This window comes from Balaenoptera borealis, assembly GCF_965194805.1.
Source record: "Balaenoptera borealis genome assembly, chromosome: 5".
NCBI lineage: Eukaryota > Metazoa > Chordata > Mammalia > Artiodactyla > Balaenopteridae > Balaenoptera > Balaenoptera borealis.
Genome location: NC_138862.1, coordinates 94,424,177 through 94,451,729, shown reverse-complemented (window position 1 = coordinate 94,451,729; position 27,553 = coordinate 94,424,177). Strand labels below are relative to the sequence as shown.

General features: G+C 39.6%; 1 protein-coding gene across 4 annotated transcripts in view; it reads left to right on the top strand.

The window, feature by feature from the left end:
• FNDC3B (fibronectin type III domain containing 3B) overlaps positions 1–27,553 on the top strand; it is a 350,826-nt gene that overhangs the window by 294,331 nt on the left and 28,942 nt on the right. For all 4 annotated transcript variants that reach the window (XM_082393898.1, XM_082393896.1, XM_082393895.1 and 1 more), the window contains 7 exons: positions 1,590–1,661; positions 3,754–3,872; positions 5,789–5,894; positions 6,794–6,966; positions 9,166–9,279; positions 9,599–9,748; positions 15,468–15,748. In XM_082393898.1, the coding sequence (XP_082250024.1) occupies positions 1,590–1,661; positions 3,754–3,872; positions 5,789–5,894; positions 6,794–6,966; positions 9,166–9,279; positions 9,599–9,748; positions 15,468–15,748 (1,015 nt within the window). The remainder of the gene's footprint in view (positions 1–1,589; positions 1,662–3,753; positions 3,873–5,788; positions 5,895–6,793; positions 6,967–9,165; positions 9,280–9,598; positions 9,749–15,467; positions 15,749–27,553) is intronic.

Below are 27,553 nucleotides of genomic sequence, written 5' to 3'. Positions count from 1 at the left end.
AACGTATTATTGATTTGAATGTGGTAATCTCTGAATATATTTCATTCTTCAATAGCTTGCCCTTAAAAATGTACCAATATTTAATATAATTTCAAAATTTAGGTAAGTCATATTAAATTTTACAGAATGTTTAAGTTACAGTGAATTAGGAAGACTAGTTTTTGTTGTTTGTATGTCATCGGAAGTCTTGGACTTCAGGAAGTTTTCATATTGAAGTTCATCATATGGTGTTTGTGGGGATCTGGTAGAGGATTTTGTGGCTCACCTGCTGCATGGATTATTTCAGTGAAATGAATGCCATTAGAATGTTGATAAACATTTGCAGCTGTATGTGAAACATAATATGTATGATTATCACTAATGTCATATAATAATAGTAACTACCAAACAGGCAAAAAAAAAAAAAAAAAAATAGAAATCTAAAATAAGATTTTACCTGGCAGTCAAGTAATGTAAAGGGAATTTAAAATATTATTAAATTGTTATTGGAGACCAACCACTGAGACATATAACTGCTTCAAGTTATGTGGTAATTTTGAGGCAGAATTATTCCCTAGAAGATGGATACGATTAAGAGAAACAAAAAATCTAGATGTGCTTTTTGCCAGATCTAAAGCTTTTTTTCTCAGAATATCCTAGAAAGTTCTGTCAGCACTGAGTATTTACTTTCATTAGCCATATGCTATATTTAACTTTTTAATTATTTCTGTAAATATCTATTACCGAAGTTTGCATACATTAATGGAAATAACAGGTGAGAGGAGACGGGAATTAAAGTTTCTAAATCTATATGAGTAACCTGAGGGTATATCTAAAATACAGAGGTGGCCAATTGATAGTAGAGGCAAATTCTGTGTAGTCTTGCAAAAAGGTATTTTCCTGCTCAGAAAAGAAAACTCTTGCAGGCACCGAGTTAGCAGTAGACAGATATGATACCTAAGGTGCACGGGGCTCTAGTTACAGGCCGGAACCTCCTCCTCAAACCGGCTCTTTGGTACAGGTTCTCATCGATCCACAGCTCTGGTTTTATATTAGGTTCATGTGGGATACAAAGTTTGCTTAGTAGCAAACTGTGATGGAACAGATTTGTTATATTCTTATCTTTTATTTATTTTGTCAATAAGTTTTGCACCTCCCTTTTCTTCCCTCTCCATCTCTCACTGATGATATAAGTGAAATAAAAAAAAGAATAAAGTAATTTTTAAAAAGAAATATATGTATATTTTGTCTTATATAAAAACCATCAGATATTGAAGAGCAGGCTTCAGAATCTCAAAATAAATAAATGAACATAACTCTTAGAAAAATCAATCCATATTTTGAGTTTTGTTCATGTTTCACTAAATAAATGCTAACTTTTTGACATTTCTAGCTCTACGAACTTTGATAATCAGAAGGTTTTGTAGTGTTTTTGTTTCTTTTGTTTTTTTCGAGAAAGGAGTTGGGTGAAATAATATATTAATTATTGTGCCCTTTGGTTGAATCCAGAATTTAGACAGTATATTATATGATTCTATGTGTTCTAATAATATTTACTAACAAAAATCAATATACTTTTATAACTAATAAGGCATTTGCTTACTTTCCAGATCCTCCAAAGGACAACGGTGGTTCAGAAATACTCAAGTACTTGCTGGAGATTACTGATGGAAATTCTGAAGGTGAAGTTTGTAGAAATTGTTTTGTTCAAGTCCTGTTTTCTAATAAGATAAACATTTGTATAATAATAGCGGGCAATCATTAATTCTGTTGATAGAGGTACTACAATAAACAAGCCTTAATCACATATTGACAGTTTTTTCTTTCAAACACAGCATCAGGGATCAGAGTCTGCTTGAAATGTATGTTTTTGTCGTTTTTAAAATTTTCTGTCATTTCTTTAAACCAGAGGTCCCAATTAATAGAATAAATGTGTTTTTCATCTCTCTTGGCACGCTTTCTCTAGAAATTCTTATAAGCAGAGAAAGTGTCAGAAGCAATCAGCAGGAAGGATAAATTGGAGACAGCAAATGAGTTTGGTGCACAAAGGATGACAAAATATAGTATTGCTGTGGGCTCCTGACAAGTGTCACACTTTGTAACACGTTCAGAAAATGTCTTCATTTTTGTTGTGATTTCTGAGTCAGATTATTTCTTCATTACTAGTCACACGAGGTGAATTAAAGTGGGACAGTGTTAGAGATGAGATTCCCTTTATAGTGTCTTTTAAAACATTCTTAGATCTTCTTTCTGATAAAATTTATTAGGCTTTAATAGAAAAAAGTATGATCATCCGAACTTTAAAAATGACACCCATCTCACCACTCTAATAATCCCTGTAACTTAAATTTTTTTTAAAAAAAAGTGATGCATATGGGAAAAAAGGAAAGAGTTAACAGCAACTTTTACAAACAAGCAATGCGGGTGTGTGGCTTGCTTTTTATTCTGTGCCACGATAGCCACCTGGAGTGTTTTGTTTCTCATGTCAGTTGGGCCCTATTTTAAGCTTGAAAAACATGAAAATGCTTTGAGATGGGCACAGCTGTTCTTAACATAAAATCACATTCTATGCTAAAAATCTGACCTAGGAGAGAAGTCAGGGATGTGCAGTGGCTCATCATGAAAACCTAAATATATTTTGAATTTTTGTGGCTCTCTTGACCACTGGTGACAGATCAAAAGTAGATGCCATCTGTACTTAAAAGTTAACAACTTTGCCAGTTCGTGACATTAACGATTAATTGAATCTCCTCGGTAGTCCTTGTTCCCAGTTGCCTTTTCAGTGCAGGTTGTTTGATCGGTAGTGTCAGGATGACTGTCTTTAATATTCCCCCTTGTCATATGGCCCTAGTGCATGTGGCTTCATTGTAAATCTGACCTAATAAGCAGCTGAGGGCATTTGTGGAAGTTAGTAACTATCTTGGAACAGGGCAAAAGTGTTTTCCCTAAAACAACTGCATGGAGTAAAAGCCTCCTTTAAAATAGTCTGCTGGAAACATTGTGTTAGTGGGAGCAAAACAGAGGAGGGTAAACATCCCCGAGTTGTGGGGCGGGCAGGCAGTCAGTCGGAGCATCCCCAGTGCTCTTCACCTGGTGGCATCAGCTTCACCCAGGGCCCTCCAGTGGCTGTGCTTGCTTGCTTTATTCCCGAGAAGTGGTCAGATAACCTGGGCCACACTGAGTGTTTTCATTTTTAATGTCACTCCCTCAGGTGTTTTTGTCTTTTAAGTGGGGCTCCATGGAGACAGCAGGCCTTTACCCAAAGGACTCGGTCTATATGGGGATTATCACTCACTGTGACCTCCAGGCAGATAAGAGCCGGGAGAAACTCTTCAGTGGTGACCTGGTCTGACCAGGAACCTTGTGGCCGAGCAGCCTTCCCCCTGCCCAGTTGGCCTCAGGGGCTTCTCACACCATTACCACTTCCTAGCTTGCTCAACACCACACCGTCCGCTGGCTCCTGCTGCGGGGCAAACTACAGATTTCGTGTGCTTTCCAGCATCCCAACCTCACAGTCAGCAAATGTAATCATGGTGATATTAAGTAGCCTAGCCAGCAGTACTAAGTATTAAAAATGACTCCATGTTATTTTAGTATTTAACTTCGTAAAGGAGATGGAAAGAGAGCACTGTGGCTGTTTAGGAAAAAAAAAAAAAAAGAATAGGAGATGCTGGTTTTCATGGAAACCACTTAGAGCTGTTTCTTATCAGGAATGGTTGGTACTGTTACGTTTTTACAAAAGGCAGAATCTCATACTCGGATCTTGTTTTGCAGCAAGTCAGTGGGAAGTGGCCTACAGTGGGTCGGCTACAGAGCACACGTTCACCCACTTGAAACCAGGCGCTTTGTACAAACTCCGAGCATGCTGCATAAGTACTGGTGGACACAGTCAGGTTGGTTTTGTTTCAGTATAAAAGTAAACATCTTTGGTCACACTCAGACAACCTAACTATAACATCAGAATAAACTGCTGTTTAAAAATGTATCTTGGTAATGCAGCCTGCCATGGTATCACATCATGAATTTAGAGTTTTCCAAATTGTGTTTTAGTGGGAATAAAAAGAGAGACCCAAATGATTCTCACCTGAATTGTGCTGCTTTCCAAGTACATCCCTCACTTAATTTCTCAGAAGACTTTGGCATGATCACCTGACAGTTGAAAATTGAGGGTGGTCTGCAATTTGCATTAGCCAATAAATAAGGGGGTGAACCTCAGCTATTGCAATGATAGAAAAGCGTAGAATTTAGAGCAAAAAAGATATGGCCTCCAGCACAGCTTTGCTTTTACCACATCTGGCAGTTTTGTGAAAATGAGAGACACACCTTCCTTGAGATACTTTACTGCCATCTGCTGGAAAATTATTGTAAAAGCCACATAAATCTATGATGACTGAGCTGAAAGGCACCTCCTGTGATTACGCAGTGCCCAACCTACACATCTGTAGGCAGCAGCAGTTCTCTTGCTGTCTCCTTTTTTTTTTTTTAAATTGAAGTATAATTGACTTACAGTATTACATAAGTTTCAGGTCCACGACATAGTGACAATATTTTTATACATCACAAAAGGATCACCACCATTGTCTACAATTTATATGACCTTAGACCAACCATTCAACACGTCAGGAAACTTGGTTTCAACCTCACAGTGTTCTCATAGGCTCAAAACAACGTAACAAGTACACATGAAGTGCTCTAGAAATGAGATATCAATAGTTATTATCTAAATGATGTTAACATTCAGAAAGTGAGTGGGAGGCAATATGGTAAAAGATGTTTCCATTGTAGAGATATTTAACATTGTGGTTTTGAAACAATTAGTATTGAGAGAGAGCGCACGCGCAGTGGTGGCTTATGACCCTGTTACCCTGTACTGGGTTGACTTTTCAAGAGAACACCTGCCATCAGGTGCCGAATTTTGCCACTCAGCCCACCTCTGATGTCATCTTGTGTTTATTTTCTTTTCCCACCAAGGATAGTGGTACTGTGATATCTAGACTGTCCATATAGACAGACTTCTGAGGTAAAAAAAAAAAAAAAAAAGGTCCACCTAGACGACGTTTATGCAGTGCCTTCCAGGGTGGGGATGTCCACATCAAAGCTACAGATGATCAGCGAGCTCCTCTTACATGCGAGGTGCTGCACCAAGGTACACAGAAGCGGCAGCGCTCCTTGAATGCTTAAGTACATCTCCTCTGCACCTCGTCTCCTCAGGAAGGAGGCTGAATTTGGTTGAGCTGCATAGGTCTACCATGTTCCTCCTGTCTCAAAAAGGGGTCAGCTTCCATACCACCAGCCTTACGCAACCAGATCCTGCAAAAAAGAAGGCCTGCTGATTTTAGTATTAACAGAACCTGCTGGTTAATGTCAGACTCAGTTGATTAATATTGACTTTATTTGCTTTTCTGCTCTGTATGTGGATGGTTGGCCATTTATGGCACCATTTAAAAACTTCATCCAGCTGTTGTTTTGTGTTCTCTTCTGTCCTCATGAAGGGTCTCTAATTTTTGTTTAAAGGAAAATAACCGTGTGCTTAGGATACACAACACTCGGAAAGTCAGCCTACAAATCTGACATCAGAAATAATTATTTTTACCAGTGCTGTATGAGGTATATGTCCATACTTAAAACAAACACATACACACACCACACACACAGAGACGAAGATCTTATTGCATAAAAAGTGTAAACATTCAATGTGTAACCCTCTTTGGTAGCATTTGCAGGTATGGGGTGGAATTTGCTTGGTATATAGAGCTCTAATAAATTCGAAGTAACTAAGAGATGATTCTCTCCTGTATTTCTCCTGCAGTGTTCTGAAAGTCTCCCTGTTCGCACACTAAGCATTGCACCAGGTCAGTGTCGCCCACCGAGGGTTTTGGGTAGACCAAAACACAAAGAAGTCCACTTAGAGTGGGGTGAGTGAACACGTCTTCACGTTGCCAGTTTGGACAAGTGGAGATTGAGTTTAAGACTTAATGCTTTGTAATCAAGTTCCAGGACTTCCTTCTGAAAACCATATTTGTTTCTATTGAAAATGCCCATATTCTGTTCAATGTACATGGGCTTGGGTTTGTATTCTCCCCGCGTTGTCACTCACCCTCCTATTCCTGATGGTGCCACACGTGCTGTTCATCCTCTACCCTCAGAGGGCACTTTTCTAGAAGATGTTTCAGAGCAGCCAGTCTTTTCAGGAATTTTTCAGCTTTATTCATAAAATAAAAGTTGTGCTTAATTTAGAGGTTAAACCAAGAAATAGTTCATCAGGTAACATCTAATTCCTCCTCATCTTTGCTGCCTTGTTATGTGTGGGTCCTGGTGTTTTACTGTATCGACTCAAACTGTATTAGCATTTCCTGTCGGGTCAACAATTTACAAGCCTGTAAAACTGCAAATATAAACCTGCAAAATGCTGTCAGACTCTTGTTCCCCATCACTTATGCCTAAAATAAAATATTGTGCCGGTTTTGGGTCCTCTAACTTGATTTAATGTGTCCTTTGGTTTCAAGTTAAGGAGAAGATTTTCTCCCCTCTATCTCTTGTGTTTACCTGGCATTAGAATAGAAAGGAATTGCCTAAAAGTTCTACGGTTTTGGAATTTTGTTAATATCATTAAACGTACTTGCTTTGGAAAGTATGGGTAACGTCATTCAGAAACTTTCTTCTGTATATCTTTTTTTTGGAATGGGGTTCTTCTGTAAATATCGAGGACAGGCCACCTACATGATATTTTGCAAACCTTGTGGAAAGTGAGGTGTGATAGGGTCAACTGGAAACACAAAAGTGTTCTGATATGAAAAACATTCTCCTTTCCCAGATGTTCCTGCCTCTGAAAGTGGCTGTGAGGTCTCGGAGTACAGCGTGGAGATGACGGAACCTGAGGATGTAGCTTCGGAGGTGTACCACGGGCCCGAGCTTGAGTGCACCGTTGGCAACCTGCTTCCCGGAACCATGTATCGCTTCAGGGTGAGAGCTCTGAATGATGGAGGGGTGAGTACACGCTTATACACCGTAACGGAAATGTAGGGTCCCGGCACTTCCGTTTCTACCCTCCTAAAATCCTTAGCAGTATCTGTCCAACCTTGACAACCATTAAAGAAGTGTATGTAAAATCTAATTTCTGAAGATATACTGTTTTGATTTCATGTAGACCCAACATTGGAAATTTTGTTTCTTTTGTCCTCATATCATTCTATTAAGGTAGAGTTCAAGGTTAATAACGACATCACCCTTTAGATGCTTTTGGTAGTTTTTAAAATAATTTCCTATTTTCTCATCGACTGTATAAATCAGTTATGGGAAACTAGGACTACATAATATTTCTTTATCATATTGTCTAAATTACCCAGCAATGTCTTAGGTCAGTTTTTAAAACTGGACTGGGGTAGAGGCTAGGGAGGCCAGTATATTTTTTTTTTGTTTATTTCAAGTGAAAACTGTAGAACACTCTGGTCCTTCTTACTACTCCATCTGAAGTTGTCGAGGTGGGCTGTTAGAGATTGGAAGAGTATGTCTATATTATATCCACAAAGGTGATTGGTTTTTGTTTTTTTTAATCGCAGAGTGATATGGATTGGGGGGCAATTCATAATGAGAGTGAAGTGACCCAGAAACTACAGGGCTTTTTGGTGTGTCAAAGATGGGCAGAAACATAAAAGAAGGTAGAAGGGTGTGGGTAGAGCAAACCACTGCTAAAGCCCCACAGAGTGCCAGTGGTGTGTATAGATGCACTCCATGCAGATAAATAGATGTAATTAATTGATGAGATTTTTACAAGTAAGAAAGCCCACTGACAGTGACAAGAAGTTGACAATGACTCTTCTAGTTCTCGGTGGTCCTGTTCACGCCTTTCAGAAGCAAAGTATGTTTGTCTTTAGTCCGTTTCGTGTTAGCCACGCTGACTATGAAAACATTTGGTCTGAAGTATGATCACAGACCTTTAACAGGAGCTGGATTTCTTCTAATTGCCCATTAGGAAAGAATTTCAGATACAGGTATTTAAATTAAAACACACACACACACACACACACACGCAAACAAAACTAGACAATAAAAATGTATTGGTGAGAAGATAAGAAAGCCTATGCACCCAAACTTTTATAAGTAAAAAGAGGATGGATGGTGATGATCACTGATGCTGCAGAAGAAATCCGATTTTACTGTTGATCTGGTGCTTCTCCCCATCAATTTTTCAGAGGATTTCTGCCATGATAAAGATAAACGTGCAACTGGGCTGACTTGAGTTTTACTTTCTCTCTCCTTTCACTAATTTATCATATAAAGAAAGTATCTTCAGCCTTGTTTTTAAATTCTGTTGTATTGGAAGTTAACCTTATATTTGACTCATAATCACCTTCTGTGGTCCACTTCAGAGAGCTTCTCCCCCACCCCCAGTATATTTGCAGGTTATATTGTTAGAAAATGTGAAAGGTTTTTAGGTTTTTTTTTTAATCTTTTTTTTCCATTTTGAAAAACATAGTCACATACTTCATTAACCTGAAAATTACTTTACTCTTTGCCCCAACTCATTGAAGTATCACATATCCCACTGTTAACATGGTGGTGATGGTTCTCTCGACGTGTTTTAAATCTGTAGCGGTGGTTGGCTCTGAGCAGTGTGGTCACTGATGGTGGTGGAAGAGAGGAGTGCAGTGTAAACCTTAAAGTAGTTGAGATGGTGGGAGACGTGCTGAGAAAACATTAACAGGGCCATTGGTTTTCAAATGGAAAATACCAGTAACTAGAAGAAATACTCAAAATTTGATAACCAACAATTCCACGAAGATTTTTATGCATTAAAAATTAAACTTCAGTGTGCATCTGACTTAGTTTTCTTTGAAGCCTTCCGAGAAATTAAAGCAGAATGCTGTGATGTAGCAAAAGTCAGCATTTTTTGTTTCTTAGGTCACAGCAAAAATGTTTAGTAAACCAACTTTCTAATCCTTTTGAATTAAAAAAAATAAATATATATATATATATATAAAATAGACATTTACTACTTAGGGAATGTATGTTAGAAGAAAACCTACATATTCAACTGAAAGTGAACACCATTAGGTAATACTTTTAATCAGTTGTATTGATGATGGCATTAGCCTAGCCCTTGTTTGGTTATAAGCTTGTGTTGTATGCACACGCGCGCGCGCACACACACACCCCTGCAAGCACGCATGTGTCTTTCTCTTTCAGTATGGTCCCTATTCTGATGTCTCAGAAATTACCACTGCCGCAGGGCCTCCTGGACAGTGCAAAGCACCTTGTATCTCTTTTACGCCTGATGGATGTGTCCTAGTGAGTTGGGAGGTAAGTCAGGCACGTGTTCTGCATCAGTTTGTTTCTTCTACTTTATCTGCCCCCCAGTGCAAGTTATGAGGGACCCACAAAGCTTAAGTTCACATATAGGTTTTACACAGTCATCTGCCTTGGCGCTTGCCAAGAGTTATGGAAATTTTACCACTTGTCAGAATTGAGAGGAAATTGAGTATCTTTTTCATGCTTTTCTTTTCATGTATTTGAAATATCCTAAGGCATGTTGCTCTCTTTCTCAGTTTCGTTAATTGAACACAAACATCATAGGATTTTCCTCTCAGTGAAATTAACCACTTAAATTTCTGTTTTCCAGAGTCCTGAAAGCTCTGGTGCTGATATCTCAGAGTACAGGTTGGAGTGGGGAGAAGATGAAGAATCCTTAGAACTCATTTATCATGGGACAGACGCCGGCTTTGAAATGAGGGATCTGTTGCCTGCTGCGCAGTATTGCTGTAGGTTACAGGTAGGCTGACACCGTCCGGACATTTCTCACAAATACTGGTGTTCCATGATAGACTCTTTGGGAAACTTACTCAGACGTTCGTGATGGAGGCCATCAGGAGGGGCGATATGGAAAAAAAGAGTTCTTTTAAATAAAAATAAATGTAATTGTTTTGGTATTTTACAGTTAATTTTTGCTTCTCTAAGAGGTCCTAAAAAGTAGGAACAAAACCAGAATCATCTCCACTGTACTTCTCACCACGCTTGCATCTTGCTTGCTGGTTAATTCACTGAATAAAGGACCGAGTCCAAGGCAAAGGTGGCACAGCTCCTTAGGGAAGATGCCTTCTGTCTGAATTTTCTGAGATGCACATTTCGGTGGGAAAGCCACTTAGACAAAAGGCAAAAAACACTTAAAACTTCCCATTCCAGATGTTAAATGGAGCCAAAAACAAACACTAGGGTAGTTAGAACCAGTCTGCATTCAATCGTTAGGACCCACCTCCCACTTCCCAGTGACCATTAACAAGGCTGGTTTATCGGTAAGCTTACGCTTGGGTGTCCAAATAGAATAACATGAAGAATAATTGGCTCCTAGCCTAACCCCTAAGAGTGACAATAATCATGGGTTTACTTTCATTTTATTGATTTGGGTAAATATTTTTTTTTCCTTTGAAAAACCATATTGTCCTGAGAAAACAGGGTTCTTTGTTCATTTCTTTCCATTTGTTCGGTAACATTTCTTGAGCACCACTTTGTGCCAGAATCAAAGGATGATCCCGATGATCAAAAGGAGAGATACAAAGATTAATCAGTTGTGGTTCTTGACCTTGAAGAATTCTTTCTTCATACATGTTTAGATTTAAATAGATAAAGAAGCAAAGATGCCAGATTTAGGTTTCCACCTGATTTAAGTCATGGATCATATTGCTTATTACAAGCCCATCTACTCTCAGTGTCTCTGGCCTCGGGCCTCTTTGGAGAAAATATTCCCTTCTTAAGTTAACTTTCCAGATCAACTGAAGCTGTTCTGTTGAATTCTGAAGTCTGTTTTGTCATAAACATTTCTGGCTAAACTCTTTCATTATACACACCTTCCTTCTAGAACGGAGGGCCTGGGATGTAATTAACCATTCATCAGTGAGTCAGGGTCATAGCACGTTATCTGACCTTTCTAACAGCGATGCTGAGTCATTGGGAAGAGGTTAAATTATGAGCTACGCTCCTGTTTTCAGAACAAGGCAGCATATAAATAAAAACTGTCTGCCATCACAGGAAACAACTTCAATCTGCTTTACGAGTTTTGGTGTCTCTTTAAAATATTCTACTTCCTTTTCTTCCTTTCCGGGTATATGTTGTCACTTAGCATTAACTTCCCCAAACTGCATTTTAAAAGATACATTGGTAAGAATAGAGCCTGCATAATAATCTTGCCTCCCTGTCAACAATAGTAAATATTTTCAAGTGTCTATACTTAATTGTCATAAAATGAGTCAGACCCTATGAAGGGGATAGCACTTTCAAGGCCATTGCTATGCTAAAGAAGTATTGCCAGGAAAGGGGTCTCCCCAACCTGTATTGATTTCTTGATACCTATAGACCAAATCTGAATTATTTTCATTTGACATTACTACAAAGTCAGGTTAAAGATGAATATTCTTTTTTTTTTTTTTTTTTTTAATTTATTGGGCTGTATTGGGTCTTCATTTCTGTGCGAGGGCTTCCTCTAGTTGCGGCAAGTGGGGGCCACTCTTCATCGCGGTGCGCGGGCCTCTCACTATCACGGGCTCTCTTGTTGCAGAGCACAGGCTCCAGACGCGCAGGCTCAGTAATTGTGGCACATGGGCTTAGTTGCTCTGCGGCATGTGGGATCTTCCCAGACCAGGGCTCTAACCCGTGTCCGCTACATTAGCAGGCAGATTCTCAACCACTGCGCCACCAGGGAAGCCCAAAGATGAATATTCTTTTGACTATTTGGTGCCTTAAAAATTAAATCACTGTGATACCTATACTGTGTTTTATAAAAATTGGGTGGAACATTTCTTGTTTGAATATTTTAATTACCATGTACCCAAGTAATTCTATTCACATGAAGCATATTGTATATTATAGACATACTCTTATATTTTACTAAGATTCTTTTGAATTGTTTCCTTTGTAAACTGGTAATATAATAAGTGGTATAACTCTAGAAAGCATTTTCCATAGAACAAAACTAGGCAGGATCCTGGAATAGAGAAAGAACATTATCGGAAATTGGTAAGATTTGAATCTAACTACATAAGGTCTGTACAGCGTTAATACCGTTGTACCAATGTTAATCTTCTGGTTTTGATCATTGTTTTATACTTATGTAAGGTATTAATATTAGGGGAAACAAGGTGAGAGATTATATGGAAATTTCTCTGCACTATTTTTGCAACTTTTCTGTAAGTCTAAAATTAGTTCAAAATAAAGTATTTCGTTGTTGTTTTGTTTTAAGAAAATAGGTTTAGGAAGATTTAGGAAAATTGCTATTGCTATTTTGTTCTTGATTTTCCCAGGGAGAAGGAGGGAAGTGAAGCACTGATAGCTGGCCTGATATACTCTGCCAGGATTTGACATGTTAACAAATTTAATCTTTACAATAACTCTATGAATTATATGTTACTATCCCCATTCTACATCTGAGGAAACAGAGATGTTAATTTGCCTAAGATCACACAGTTAGTAAATAATGGAATCCAGATGTGAACAAAGCTCCAACTCTAAAAGCCATGTTCTTTTCCTTCTGTTACATGGTGATTAAAGCCTTAGTTGATATGAAAGTTGGCTCCACAGTGTCTTATTTTTCTGCCCCTGTGATAAATTTGTATCCAAAAATAAAATCTCTAAATATATACAGTAAGTCCCCTACATACGAAACTTCAAGTTGCTAACTTTCAAAGTTGCGAACGTGCGTTCCCATGTCCAGTCACGTAAGTTAGTTCACGTGAAATTGCAGCTTGCCCTCCGTCTCCTGTTGCTGACGATCCTTCAGCTCTACCATCTCCCACCTCCTCTCCCTCCTCCAGTCAGTAACTCCTCTTGCCTGTTCACTCGATGCCAGCCCCTGTATGCCAGCTGTTGTACTGTACTACTGTACTTTTCAAGGTACTGTACTGTAAGATTAAAAATGTTTTCTTTATTTTTTGTGTTTGTTTGTTTTCTATGTATTATTTGTGTGAAAAGTATTATAAAGCTATTACAGTACAGTACTATATAGCCAATTGTGTTAGTTGGGTACCTAGGCTAACTTTGTTGGACTTACGAACAAATTGGACTTATGAACGCACTCTCGGAACAGAACTCATTCATATGTAGGGGACTTACTGTACTCTTAATTTGTGACATAAAAATTTTACCAGAAAGAAAGTTGGTGTTGTCATGAAATGGGACTTGATGTAAAAAAATATTACAGAAAGGTTTCAAAAGTGATTTGATAGCAAATGAATGCTCTTAGCTTGCTTCTTTGAAATTAACTGATACACAGGCATTATAGTGAACCTTTGATTTAAGAGATCAGACTACTTTCCTTTTGTATTATAATTTGTCCTCATCAGCTCTCCCATGAAGTAAACGAGATTTTAGAGTACTTCACCTTCATTTTTTTGTAAGGAGGTTGCCAATTTTTTTTTTTTTTTGGCTGCGTTGGGTCTTTGTTGCTGCGCGTGGGGCGAGCGGGGGCTACTCTTTGTTGTGGTGCAGTGGCTTCTCTTGTTGCAGAGCTCGGGCTCTAGGCGCGCGGGCTTCAATAGTTGTGGCACGTGGGCTCAGTAGTTGTGGCTCGCGGGCTTTAGAGCACAGGCTCAGTAGTTGTGGCTCACAGACTTAGTTGCTCCATGGCATGTGGGATCTTCCCGGACCAGGGATCGAACCCGTGTCCCCTTCATTGGCAGGCGGGTTCTTAACCACTGCGTCACCAGGGAAGTCCCCAAATGTTCTTATAAGGAAAAAAATATTGTTAATAACATTTATTGATCACACACTCTGTGTCAGGTACTGTTCTAGTTGCCAGGGCTACAGCAGTGAACCCGAGAGCCTTGCCCTTGTGGAACTTACATTCTAATCAAGGGAGTAATTAAATGAAATATATACTATTCTGGTGACAAACGCTATGATGAAAATAAAAGCAGAGAAGAGAAATAAGAAATGAGGAGGGTCACGGGAGTTGGGGTAGGGGTGACTATAAGTTTTAATATGGTGTTCAAAGAGGTCTCCCTGAAAAGGCAACACTCGAGAGAAGCCTGAGAATACGATTGAATGGGCTGTGTAGATGTCTGGGGAAAAGCTCTGTGGACAGAAAGGGCAGCAAGTTGCAAAGACCCTGAGGTGAGAGCAAATTTAGTGTCCCTGTGGAACAGCAAGGAGGCCAGTGTAGCTGGAGCAGAGGGAGTGAGAGGGAGGGTAGTAGACGATGAAGGCAGAGTGGTCCTGGGCTCTTTGGGAAGGTGGTGGCGGTGAGCAGATTAGATAGGGTCTTATAGGCAGTTGTGAGGACTTCAGAGGTTATTCTGTATCCGGTGAGAGGCCATTGAAGGGACAGTGAATACAGACTGTGGGGCAAGGGCTGACACAGGTACCAGTTAGGAGGTCATTACAGCAACCAGATATGAAAGAGTGTAGTTGGACTAGGTTGGGAAAGGATGTGCTGATGCTTTTTGCAGGGGTATGAGAGGAAGAAAGATGTCCAGCACTGACTCAGAGATATGACTTGAACAGCCTGAAGGATGGGGAAAACCACAGGAGGTACAGTGGGGTTTTTGACGAGCAGGGATGGGGTGGAGTCTTAGAGCTGTACAGACACTTAGGTTTGAGATGCCTATTTGACATTTAAGTGGAACTATTCAGTAGGCAGTTGAATACACTCGCCTCGCATTCAGGGCAGAGGTCTGAGCTACACAAATAAATTTGGGAGTAGGATATAAATGGCATTATATTTCCCTGCGACAAGATGAGATATCCCGGAGTTTAAGCAGAGATGACAGAGGTGTGCAAGGCCCAAGGCCTGGTGCCCTCCAGTGCTGAAAGATCCCGGTAATGAGTAGCAGCCAGGAGAGGTGATTGAGAAGCAGCGGCAGCAGCAAAATAGAAACAAGAAGACGGTCCCAGAGACCGAGTGAGTGAGGATTTGAAAGCAGTGAGTGATCAGTTGTCAGCGGTGACGCTCAGGTAAAGTCAGATGAGGGCTGAGCAATGACTCCAGATATGAATTTAGCATTCACATGGAAAACAGTAGGTATCTTTTCTAAAATTCCTATAGCTCTTCCAGAGCAGCACTTGAGTTGAAAGTCAGATTACTGAATTTTGGTCCCAGCTTGGCATCTAAATCTGGGGCCTGAGTTCTTAATTTGACTTTGAGTTCCCTCCTCTGTGAAAGGCAGATAAGAATACCTGCCATATATTATCTACCTCAGATGGTTATTGTGAAGATTGCATAAGACAATACATAAACTGAAGTGGGCTATGCAAATATAAAGTGTTATTTTAAAGCTATTTTTCATAAGAAACGGTGATGGCGATGTTCTCTCTTATTAGCAGAGAAGATATGATTGGTATTTTTTAGAAAGTGGTATTAACATGAACATTGTGGAGGATTTATTTCTACCTACATTTCTAGCAGTAATCGTATGTTACTTTAGATTTATTTAACGCCTAATGTGGAGGCATTAGAATGTGCTCATGGGGTAATGTGGACTTTGTCTCGCTATTCTGTTTTTCAGGCTGTTAATCAAGCTGGAGCAGGACCGTACAGTGAGCTTGTCCTTTGCCAGACACCAGCATCTGCCCCTGACCCTGTCTCCACTCTGTGTGTCCTGGAGGAGGAGACCCTCAATGCCTATCCTGATCCGCCTTCTGTGTGCCTTGTACTGAACTGGGAAGAACCGTGCAATAATGGATCTGAAATCCTTGCTTATAATATTGATCTTGGGGACACTAGCATCACCGTGGGCAATACCACCACCCACGTTATGAAAGATCTCCTTCCGGAAACCACCTACCGGTGAGTGCAGGAAAGTTGAAATAAAGCTGCATGGACACCTCAGCACTTGGGGCTACAGACCCTTCAGGTCCTAAAGGCCAAATGGGTGAATTCTAGTCACTCTTAATATATTTGAGTACTAAATGCTAATATAGCTTAAAAACTTGTACTACTTTTTACTTTATGAGTCGGTTATAAATTGATACAAATCCTAACCCTTGAGGGGGAATTTCACCTACCATTTCAAATCAATTCCTCCTTGTTGGTTTTTTTTTTTTTAAATAAATTTACTTATTTATTTATTTATTTTTGGGTGTGTTGGGTCTTCGTTTCTGTGCGAGGGCTTCCTCTAGTTGCGGCAAGTGGGGGCCACTCTTCATCGCGGTGCACGTGCCTCCCACTATCGCGGCCTCTCTTGTTGCGGAGCACAGGCTCCAGACGCGCAGGCTCAGTAGTTGTGGCTCACGGGCCCAGTTGCTCCGCGGCATGTGGGATCTTCCCAGACCAGGGCTCGAACCCGTGTCCCCTGCATTGGCAGGCGGATTCTCAACCACTGCACCACCAGGGAAGCCCCTTGTTGGTTTTTTGATAAACTACTTTTCTTCGTGTTTTTACTGTGACTCATCACGCTGTGGACACCTTCTGTCCCCAGCATGTACTTGGTCCACCTCTGAAGCAGGGCTCTGCCATTCTTCTGATCCCCCAAAGCAGACACACTGTTACAGAGCGTTTGTGATGGAGCTTTTACCCAGGATTTCACGAGGGGCCAGAGAAAAGACATCACATCACACTCCACCCAGCAAAACTCAGTTACCACTTGCATTCTTCCTTTTCCCCAGAGTTCCTGTCAGGGAGCCAGCACCTTACCTTCCTCTTCTCACACACCTTTTTCTCAACATAGCCTCTTAAGATTTCAAGTCATTTAACTCTGTCCCCAGGGTGCCATAGCTGGGAGACCAAAACAGAAGTTTAGGATTAGTGTTAGAGGAGTGCAGGAACCATCTGGTTAGTCCAGTGCCCTTTGTCAGATTAAACGGCTTCTCAAGGAGGTGAAGTAGAGCACAGATTCAGATACAGGTCCTTAGCTGTGTCTTTGGGCAAGTTACTTAACCTCTCAGTGTCCCAGCTGCTTCCACAGGGTGAGGAGAACAAGATTACTTACCTCAAAAGCATGTTGTAAGGAGTAAGCAAACAAATATTAAATGCTTGTATAGAGCCCAGCAGTAGATAGCAAGCGCACAGTAAACATGTATTGTAATTTTCATCATCACCAAGATCTTCACCCTGGAAAACTAGTTCTTCTTGGGGTAGGGCAGGGGGAATGAAGGGCAGGCAGGTAAACTCACTGCTAGAAAAGGGTTTATCATTTCACTTATTTTTTTTCTGCAGTGTTTTCTAATGTTATAATCTAATAGACTACCTTTTTTTATCCCCAGAAACTGAAGAAAGAAACCAGCTTAACAGCTGTAAGATACTAAAGTTCCATCCTGCCTAAGCATGTTATTTCTACTTTCCCTCTCTTACCAAGTCTTTTGTGAATGATGCATATAAGTGTATTCATTTTGCTTTTCAAAACAGTGACAGTTTTTTGTTTAGTCTTTCCTTCTTTTAAGAAATCTCTGGGGCGCAGTACTTATGCACTGAGGGTCTATGAAATAGTGATAAACACTATCCTTGCCCTCAGAGCACTCAGGGAGTTGGGGGACACTTAACAGCAACCTAAGATAGCAGATGTTTGTGACCTCCCAGGCTGAAAATAACACTGTACAGAATCCTGTTGGCATTTCAAAGAGGAAGACCCAGGGTTCAGAATGGTCAGGATGGTTTGAAGTGGGAATCAAGTTAGAAACTGAATAAAGGCGGTATGACTTAATATAGATGAAGAGGCAGGCCAAGGGCATTTTTTCATTTTTAGCATTGTAGCCAGTCTCAGAAAACCAGCCACCACCTTTGATTGCTAACCAAATACTGACTGACCATTGTGTCCAGAGCACTCTAATCAGGTGCTGAGGAAATCCAGAGATGAATTAAACCCAGAACTTGACCTCAGGGACATTCCCCAGTGATGATGCTTTAAGGAGACCTGACCATGAGGTGTATCTCTGGGGGAAAATGACCAAGTGAATGTCATCCCCTAGCTGTTTCTAAGAGACTGCATGTCCAGAACATTGCCTGACTTGGATTCCTCAGGCCAGAAAACCTATGAAGAAGCCAGTGGCTCAGGGCTCACTGAAAGGTCTTTTGTCCAGTGTGATCCACCCCATGTCTACGCAGACTGGACTCAGATCCTCAGGTCAGTCCTCTGAACATTCGGGTCAGAAATCACAAAAGGGCTTTTAGGGCAAGGTGTCAGGCTGAGAATTTTGCTTCTTCCTGCCATTATGCATACCTTAAAGGTGGCTTAAATGATTATAAAACTTTACGGGTTTTAGAAGGTTGATATTGGAGGAACGCTGATGTTTATTAGTCAACATATAGTTGAATGACTTCAAGAAAGAAATCTAGAGGTCAAAAGCTCAAATGAAGGAACTGACGTAGGGGATCTTTGCTTATTGATGAAATGCCAGTTACAGTGGAAATTATCAAGAATATCTTCCACATAAGTGGTTGATTAAAGACATGTTAAAAAGTACCTCAGAGATTAATTCTGTTTTGGAGAAGATGAAATGGTTTAGTAATGTACAGAGCTTAGATTTGGATAGTGAAACCTCAAGAATCTATTTTAAAAGCATTTAATGGATGTAGCATAAATAATTCATTTCAGTGTTAATATGCAAGGCTAGCTATATTGAGCTGAACGTGGAAAGTCACATTGGGAGGATGTCACCTCTTAACCTTCCAGGGTAGCTTGGAAGACACCATTTTAGACAGATTGCATGAAAAATGTACAGCTTTAGAAAAGACAGATCTTTGGCCCTAAGTCATATTGTGTTCTTGGCAAAAAAAAAAAAAAAAAAAAAGATTTAGCCAGAGTATTTGCTGGCCAATCAGTAAATAAATTGGATGTTTCATATTTAAGGTCATCTTTGTCCAACTTAAGGAATTTTATTTCTATAGTACCTAATTGGATTCTCTATAGTAGAACTCCAGTCAACCCATAGTCTTGTTCTTTTATGTTTCAAAAACACAATTGCAGTAATTGTGGTGAAATACAAAATGAGTATTTCAGGGAACTAAGGGTATAATTTTAGTCCAATCAACTTTTACCTCACCTTTTTTTGTCCCATAAATTGGTTAAAATATAAGTGAACAGATCATGATGTTCTAGATAAAAATGTGGAATGAAACATTTTAAGCGGCAACGGGGCTTGTTTCTTTTGGGTTTTTTTTGTTGTTGTTGTTGTTGTTGTTTTTAACCTTTAGCAGTTACACGTTGTTCTCACACGGAGTTTATTCTTTCTCTGTCTTGCTGGGACAGAAATGTGCACCTCTCCAGCAAACCTACTGACAGAAAAATGGATCCATCCCTTCTCCACTGGTGCTTGCCAAACTATCCACTGGCTTGCTGACACCCTGTATGGAATTTGGTTGGAATTACAATGATATTTTTAAAGACATTACTTTTAAGCTTAGAACTGAGTTTGTGTTTTGGTTTGCAGAGAAAAAAATGTTATTGAAAACAGAGACGTAGCTTTCCTTTGCATGCTTCCTGCCACAGGGACCCATAGGCTTTGTGAGCTGAGACAAGATTGCCTGGTGTCACCCCCTCCCAGCACCCTGGCGTGCGCATCTCCAGTGATGGAGCAGTGCTTTCAGCTTCTACTCGCCAGGCAGTGCATTCCAGCCGTGGACAACTCTGTTTCTACAGAGTTTCCCTTATATTTTGTCAAAACCTCTCTATAGCTGAAATCTACTCAGTTGATCCAGGGCTCTCCCCTAGAGCAGTGATATTCACAGCATGGTTCCTGGGCCAGCAGCATCAGCATGACCTAGAAACTTATTAAAATGCAATGTATCAGGCCCTACTGGAGGCCTGCAAATCAGAAACCCTCGGGTTGGGGCCCAGCACTCCTTGCTTTAATTAGCCCTGCAGGAAATTCTGATGCATGTTAAAAGTTTGAGAACTCTACCCTAGAGCAATGATTCTGGAATGCTAATGTATTTAGGAATCACCTGGAGAGGTTTTGCAAAAGAAGTCTGAGCCCCACTCCTAGGGCCTAGACATCATTATCTTATTATTTCAGCTGTCTCCTACTTAACCATCTTCACTTCATTCAGATCTGTCTTCACTGGCATGGGTTTTCTATAACCCCCTCAATCCTCTTCATCGGGTGATTTCTGTTTCTTGATGGCCTCTTGAATGAGTAGTACCCTGACCTCCAGGAACTGTCTGGCTGGCTCAGAGCAGAGCAAGACTGTCACCTTCCTTGTTCTCCATATTGAGCAGTTAGTAAGGTTGCCTAAGATTACTTTTTTTGGCAACCTCATTATATGTCTGACTCATATTGAGCTGTCAAATAACTAAAACTTAAGGTAGATTTGTTTGCTGTGCTGTTTTTGCTAGGTAAAATGGGGATGAAAATAACATTTGTTGAGTCCTTAGTATATGTCAAGCACTACATAAACCTGTCAAGAAGTGAATCATAAATCATTTCATTCTAACAAGATGAAGTGGGCTTTATAAAGAGACAAGTTCTAAGTAGTTCAAAAGTAGTGGACTGGAGTCAGATAGCCTTGACATCAATCCTGAGTCTCTCACTTGGTGCCTCTGTGACCTCTGGCAAGCTATTTAGGCTCTCTGTACCTCAGTTTTCTGATCTGTAAAATGGGGATAATTACTTTACATAATAGGGTTGTCATGTTTTAGACTTCAGGCACCTTCTGTGGGACCTGACACCTGGTAAGTAAGCACTCAATAAATTATCTGTTGCTAATGCCTGGTAGGGTAGAGAAGAAAGGAGCTGGCAGGTGGGTTATGACCAGATTACAGGTAGAAATGTGTGTGGGAATCTGGCATTATCCTTTAAGCCACAGGAGACATTTAAGGTTTCTTTCCTGTCAAGACAGGGCACAAAGAAAAGCAAGTCTAAGTGCCTGGAGACGGAATGTGGCACTGGTCTCTGAGGAGCAGTCAGAAGTAGCTTGGTTGAAGGGAGGGATGACCCTGAGCTAGCTAAGGTTACCCTTCCAGGGACCCTTCTCCGAGTAACTTTACTCTGAACACGTCTTTTCCCCTAAAGAGGTTTTCTGTATTTAAGCTACTATTTATTATTTCCTCAGAAGTTATCTGAAGATGATACTACTCCTTCATATTTTTCTCTTCTTAATTGGATGATTAGGTAGATTGGTGGGGTAAAAAGCCCACCTTTTGCTTCTTAGGCCTCTCTTACCCCAACTCTTCATGGAGGAAGGGGGGTGCTGTCCTCACTGTCCCCTCACTCGAGGCCTCCCGAGTACTGGGACGGCTAATTGTGATTGAGAAGTCACCTTCCCCAGTTTTCAAAGTCATTCTTCTTTTAGCATACATAGTGTCATTTGAGAGAGAGAGTGTGTAAAGTGCATTATGTTAGGCTATGATCTTCTGAAGCAGTAATGTATTTGGCATCTAAAATTAGAAGATATTTTAATAGTGGATTTTCAATCAAAATTTATAAAGAATATACTTCTTAATTTATTTAATCAGTATTATCAGTGTATTGATGGATATTGCAGACTTCTAGATACTTAAAGAGATTTTTCACATTAGTCCGGCCAAGATAAAGCTTCTCAGAGTTAAGTCATTTCCCTGAATTGGAAAGCAAAATTCCATTTCCCTTGTACTTTGCAGAGCTGAAGATTTCAGAAAATGATATACATTGCATGTTAAAAAAAAAAAAAATGCAGATCCTATCTAAATGTCAAGATTAACATGTTACTTCAGTTAAAGAGAAAATGTCTCAAGTTTGGGTTTGGGATAGACTAATAAAACTTGAAAATCATTTTTTTCTGAGGGGAATTTTTAGAATTGTTCCTCAGGTTAGTGTTTGTTGTTTGGTTTTTTTTTGTTTTTTTATAAATTTATTTATTTATTTTTGGCTGTGTTGGGTGTTTGTTTCTGTGCGAGGGCTTTCTCTAGTTGTGGAGAGCTGGGGCCACTCTTCATCGCGGTGCGCGGGCCTCTCACTATCGCGGCCTCTCTTGTTGCGGAGCACAGGCTCCAGACGCGCAGGCTCAGTAGTTGTGGCTCACGGGCCCAGTTGCCTCGCGGCATGTGGGATCTTCCCAGACCAGGGCTTGAACCTGTGTCCCCTGCAGTGGCAGGCGGATTCTCAACCACTACACCACCAGGGAAGCCCCAGTTTGTTTGTTTTTTTTATCAGTTCTGGGTGAGCTCTCACTGGGATTAGGAAATTATTTTCACACACTGCATTTTTCATCCCAAGACAAAAGAAATGTTAACTACCTTAGTCCTTGTTCAGTTTTCTCAGCCTCCTAGACTAAGAGTTCTTAATATTTTTAGAAGACATGGCCTCATTTGATCAGTTCCTCAGTTCTATTTCAGTTTTGAGTGCTACTTTATCATTAAAACTGATTAACATTAGTTCAGTACATCAGCTACAAGGAAAAATGTTTTCCATGCATTTTTACTGAAACACATTTTGTTATTTGAATAAATTGAAGCAAGTGTTTTAAAACCTAGGCAGTTCATTCCAAGGCCAAAAGTTGTTTTAATAATGTGCAAATAAATTTGACTGTTCTAAATGTCTGTTTCATTGGCAAAAGGCAGTTGTTGAACTGAAAGTGTGGTTTGAATTAAAATTATCTTTTGGTTGTATTAGAAGCTGTGTTTGGCTCAAGTTATGCTTGGAGGGAATGGTGTGTCAGAATGCACAGACTTTGAGCCTAGAAAGACCAGGTTCACACCCAGATCTGACCTATATCCGCTGTGAAGATTAGTGCAAATGACTGAACCTAGCCGGCCTCAGTTCCTGCACTTGTGAAACAGAGTAATTCCTTCCTCGTGGGGTTGGGGTAGAAATTAGAGACAGTATCAAATCTAGACTTCAGCATCTAGTAGCCACTGTATCAGTTAGATGGAGTTATTTAACCTGAGTTTAACTGCAGTTTCCTCATCTCTAAAAGCAAGAGAAGGGACTTCCCTGGCAGTCCAGTGGTTAGGGCTCCGCACTTCCACTGCAGGGGGCATAGGATCAATCCCTGGTCGGGGAACTAAGATCCCGAGAGGCACGTGGTGTGGCCTAGATAGATAGATAGATAGATAGATAGATAGATAGATAGATGATAGATTAGATAGATGATAGATTAGATAGATAGATAGATGATAGATTAGATAGATAGATGATAGATTAGATAGATAGATAGATAGATAGATAGATAGATAGATAGATAGATAGATAGATGATAGATTAGATAGATGATAGATAGATTAGATAGATAGATAGATGATAGATTAGATAGATAGATGATAGATTAGATAGATAGATAGATAGATAGATAGATAGATAGATAGATAGATAGATAGATAGAAGAGAAAACACTCATCTCACCGCATCCACGGGTCCAGAGGGCCGACTGAACTGTGCCATTTTATATATGGGACTTGAGCATCCATGGATTTTAGTGTCCACAGGAGTCCTGGGAACAATCCTCTGCAGGTACTGAGGGACAACTGGACTAGTTCCTACTCCATAGCATAGTCCTTTGAACAGAGCAAGTTCTCAGTGCTGTTTGCTGCAGTGGTTATTAACATTTTCTTCTGTTTCTAAGCTGTTATCTCACCTTCTGAGAAGGCAGTCCTTTTAGCTATTGCTGGGTCCTTGACCATAATTTAGAGGAGGGAAAAACATAGATCGTATCAGCAAATTCCTCAAGTAATAAAGTGAAGTGGTGGTAGTAATACAACTAAAACGAAGATATACGTTTGTGTGCCCAGTACAGTGCCCCTCCTATAGATGCCCAACGCATTTTCTTCAGTGCTCTAGGGAGGAATACGGTCTTAAAAGAAGTCATAAAAATAGTAACTCTATAAAGTAGCACTTTAAAGTTCACCAAAGTGCTTTTAGCCACCTTGAATCCTTTTCTGATTGTATGGCAAAGTATAAAATATTAAAAATAGAAAGTACTTCCCATATTCCTTATCTTAATTAAGTAATCCTATTTGTAAATGCAGCGAAGATATTACTACCCGATTTCATAGAGGAGGAAACTGTTACTTAAAGGTGTTAAGATACTTTCCCCAAGGTCACCAAAGTGATGAGCAGAGTAGCCAGAAAGGCTTCACCGCTAAAGAGAGTTAAAATGCTACCATGATATTCTTGTTCTTGGTGTGTGTATGTGTGTGTGTATGTGTATGTATGTATGGCTAACATTCGATATGCCCTACCAAATACTTCCCAGTTAAAAGGTCAGAGAACCCTAGAGCTACAGATATTAGGAACCTAGTACCTATCAAAATACTGGGGAGGCCTTGTGAAGAAAATGAATTTACAAAAGAAAGTAAATATTAAATCTACATTTCTTTCTGCATCTTGATACTTGTGTATTATAAACTATTTCTAATTCTTATAAATGATTCAGATCTCTTATAATTTTTTGTCTTGAGCAGAACAACAATCTGAAGCAACCCATTACCTCCCTTCCTTTTACTTATTAATGTAGCTAAGGGCCGTTGAGGCTGCATGGAGCAAAACAGTAGGATCACCTTGAATACAGGTGAGCTTGGCTCTGGAGGAATATGGGCAAGCAGATGGAAGGAAGCATCTTGGCCTCTGGGCTCTAGGTATACCTCTGCCCAGAATAAAGGGAAGGAATGGCAGTCTGGACAGTGGAAAGACATTGATATAAACCTTGTAGGTGAGGAAATTTGTACACCATTGAAAGAAGACTGAGACTTAAAGTCTGGCTTAATTCCCTTTTCCTGAGTAGGGAAAAAAGGTAGTAATTTCTACCACAATGATGGCCACCTTTTTAAAAAGATTTTTCCTCTCCAGTTGCAGAAAAATTTCTTACCTTTCAAATCATAGGGAAAAAACTCTTAATACCATACAGCTATTTTACAAGACTCATGCTGGGAAGCAAAGAAGAGTTTACTGTAGTCTTTCAATGCTATGTTGAGAGACTGACATTGCATTATCTACAAGAGACCTGATGTAGCCCTAGTTTAATAGAATCTGGGAAAAGTAAGGCTCTTTGTAATGGAACTTTTGCTGTACTTTATCAGCGATAAGTGTTTGCTACATTCCAAACTGTGAGGCAGATATTCATCCAGTTTTGGGTGATTATGAATAGAGCTGGTATAAACGTGTATGTGCAGGTTTTTGTGTGAATGTAAACTTTAATTCCTCTAGAGTAAAGTCCAAGAAGTGTGATTGCTGGGTCATATGATAAATGTATGTTAAAGTTTATAAGAAACTTTGTAAGCAAATTGTTTTGCAATGTAACTATACCATTTTGCATTCTCACCAGCAAAATAGGAGAGTTTCAGTTGTTCCTTATACTTGCCAGAATGGTATTAATAAGCATTTTTTATTTTGGCCATTTTAATAGGGATATAGTATTACCCCATTGTAGTTTTAATTTGCATTTTCCTAGTGGCTAATGATGTTAAACATCTTTTTGTGTGCATATTTGCCATGTGTATATCCTCTTTGGTGGAATGTTTGTTCCAGTCTTTTGCCCATTTTTTTATTAGTTGGGTGGTTTTGTGTTGTTTTGCTGCTGAGTTTTGAAAGGTCTTAGATACATTCTGGATACATTCTTTTCACATCATATCTAAAAAGTCTTTAATTCTAGGTACGAAATATTTCCTCCTGTTTTCTTCTTAAGAGTTTTATATTTTACATTCTACACTTAGATCTGTGATCCATGAGTTAACTTTTTAATAAGATCTGAGGTGTAGATTGAGATTTATTTTTCCTTTTGATATCCAGTTGTTCCAATACCACTTAGAAGACTGTTCTTTCTTCGTTGAATTAATTCTGCACATTTTTGAAAATCAGTTGGCCATATATGTGTTGGTTCTGTTGGTCTTTGTGTCTGTCTGATACCACACTATCTTGATTACTTTATAGTAAGCTTTATAGTAAGTTCTAAATCAGATAGTGTGATTCTTCCAACTTTATTCTTATTTTTCAGATTTGTGTTAGCAATTTTAAGTTCCTTTGTTTTGCCACGTAACTTTTAGAATCAACTTATCTATATCTACTAAGAAGAATCCTGCTGGAATTTTATTAGAATTGCATTGTATCTATAGATCCAATTTTGGAAGAATTGACATTTTTTCTGTGTAGAGTCTTCCAATTCATGATCACAGTATATCTCTCACTATTTAGGTGGTCTTCAATAGTCTCAGCAGTGTCTTGCAGTATATTTCTTTATTTCCTATCTCTGTGCCTTTTCCGCCCCCCCCCCCCCCCAATGGCTGGGACTGGTACCTGACGTTAAATAGGAGTGGTAAGAGTAGACATCCTTGCTTTGTTCTGATCTTTCATTTAGTCTTTCACCATTAAGTGTAATGTTAGCTGCAGGTATTTCTATAGATGCCCCTTTTGGGTTGAGAAATTTCCCTTCTATCCCTAATTTGCTGGGAATTTTTATTATGAATATATGTTGGATTTCATTAGATGCTTTTTCTGTATCAATGAGTATGATCATGTGGTTTTTCTTCTTTAGGCTGTTAATATGATGGAACTGGCTAAGGATTGGAGAATGAGACAGTGTAGAAAAGAAAAAAAAAAAAAGAGGAATGGGGGAATTTTCCCCCATTCACTCTGACCATTCAGAGACTCTTTGCTTTCTTTTGAGCCAGGCCGCTCTCTGCCCATGCAAATGTCTGTTCCTGGATTTCAGGCTGCGTTGAGTCTAATCCAGTGAGTAATGAAGGGGAAAAATGGTAAATTCACTGCTGGTTTGGTGATAGTTCAGATTCTTCCCCAGATCCTTCAGCTACTATTTCCTTTTTGGACTTCTTACATAGCTGCTCTGTTTATTTTGTCCAGGTTTAATAGCTGCATTCAGTGGGAGAGACAGGGTGCAGTGCGCTTACTCCACCTCACCTGGAATTAATCTATTGTTGTTTTTTCTCCTTAACAACTTACAGATGTGTCATTAGATTGACTTGCTGAACTATGTAATTTTAAATTTGAAGAATTAAGGTTAATTTGAGGTCATATGATGGATTAAGGTATTGTAATACCTAAATGATATTTTCTATTTAGGTATAAGCAATAATTGCTGTAAGTGAGAAGTACATAAAACTAAATTATAAGAATATTTTAAACTGATCTGTTTCCTGAGAATTTCTCTTTGACTGTATTTTTTATTATCATGTGTTTTGAAAGACTGTTTAAAACTCTAATCAAGTTTAAATGTTGAAATTTTTAGAACTAGTGACACCACACTGCACATTCAGCCCAGTAAGATGCCTATGTACCTAGCAAGGGATCTGGGTGAAAGTTTCGACTAGAGGCCTAGTAATGAGGCATGAAGAGATGGAGGAGAGGCAGACCTGGGGAAGATCTTAAGTGGATGAAGCTGTGGAATGCTGAGGGTATTGAGAGGACTGTCCATATTGTACAGAAGAAGAGAGGAAGAGCAGAGGATGGGGTGGGAGCTACTGTGAGACCTTTGGTCCAAGAAGCAGAGGAGAAAGGCCTCTGCAGGGGCCTGCAGGCCACTCCGTGCCAGGAGGAAACAAGCTTCAATAACATGCAGTCACTGCGGGAAGGAGTGTTGAGGATGAAGGTGGAGCAGTGCCATCAATGTGTTGTGTGATGACCTCGGAGAAGTTTTTCAGTCAACTAGTAAGGAAGTAGAGGAACAAGAAAAATAGGAATGATAATAGGAAATTTTTTCTATATACATTTTAACTGTTTGATTTTCAGTTCC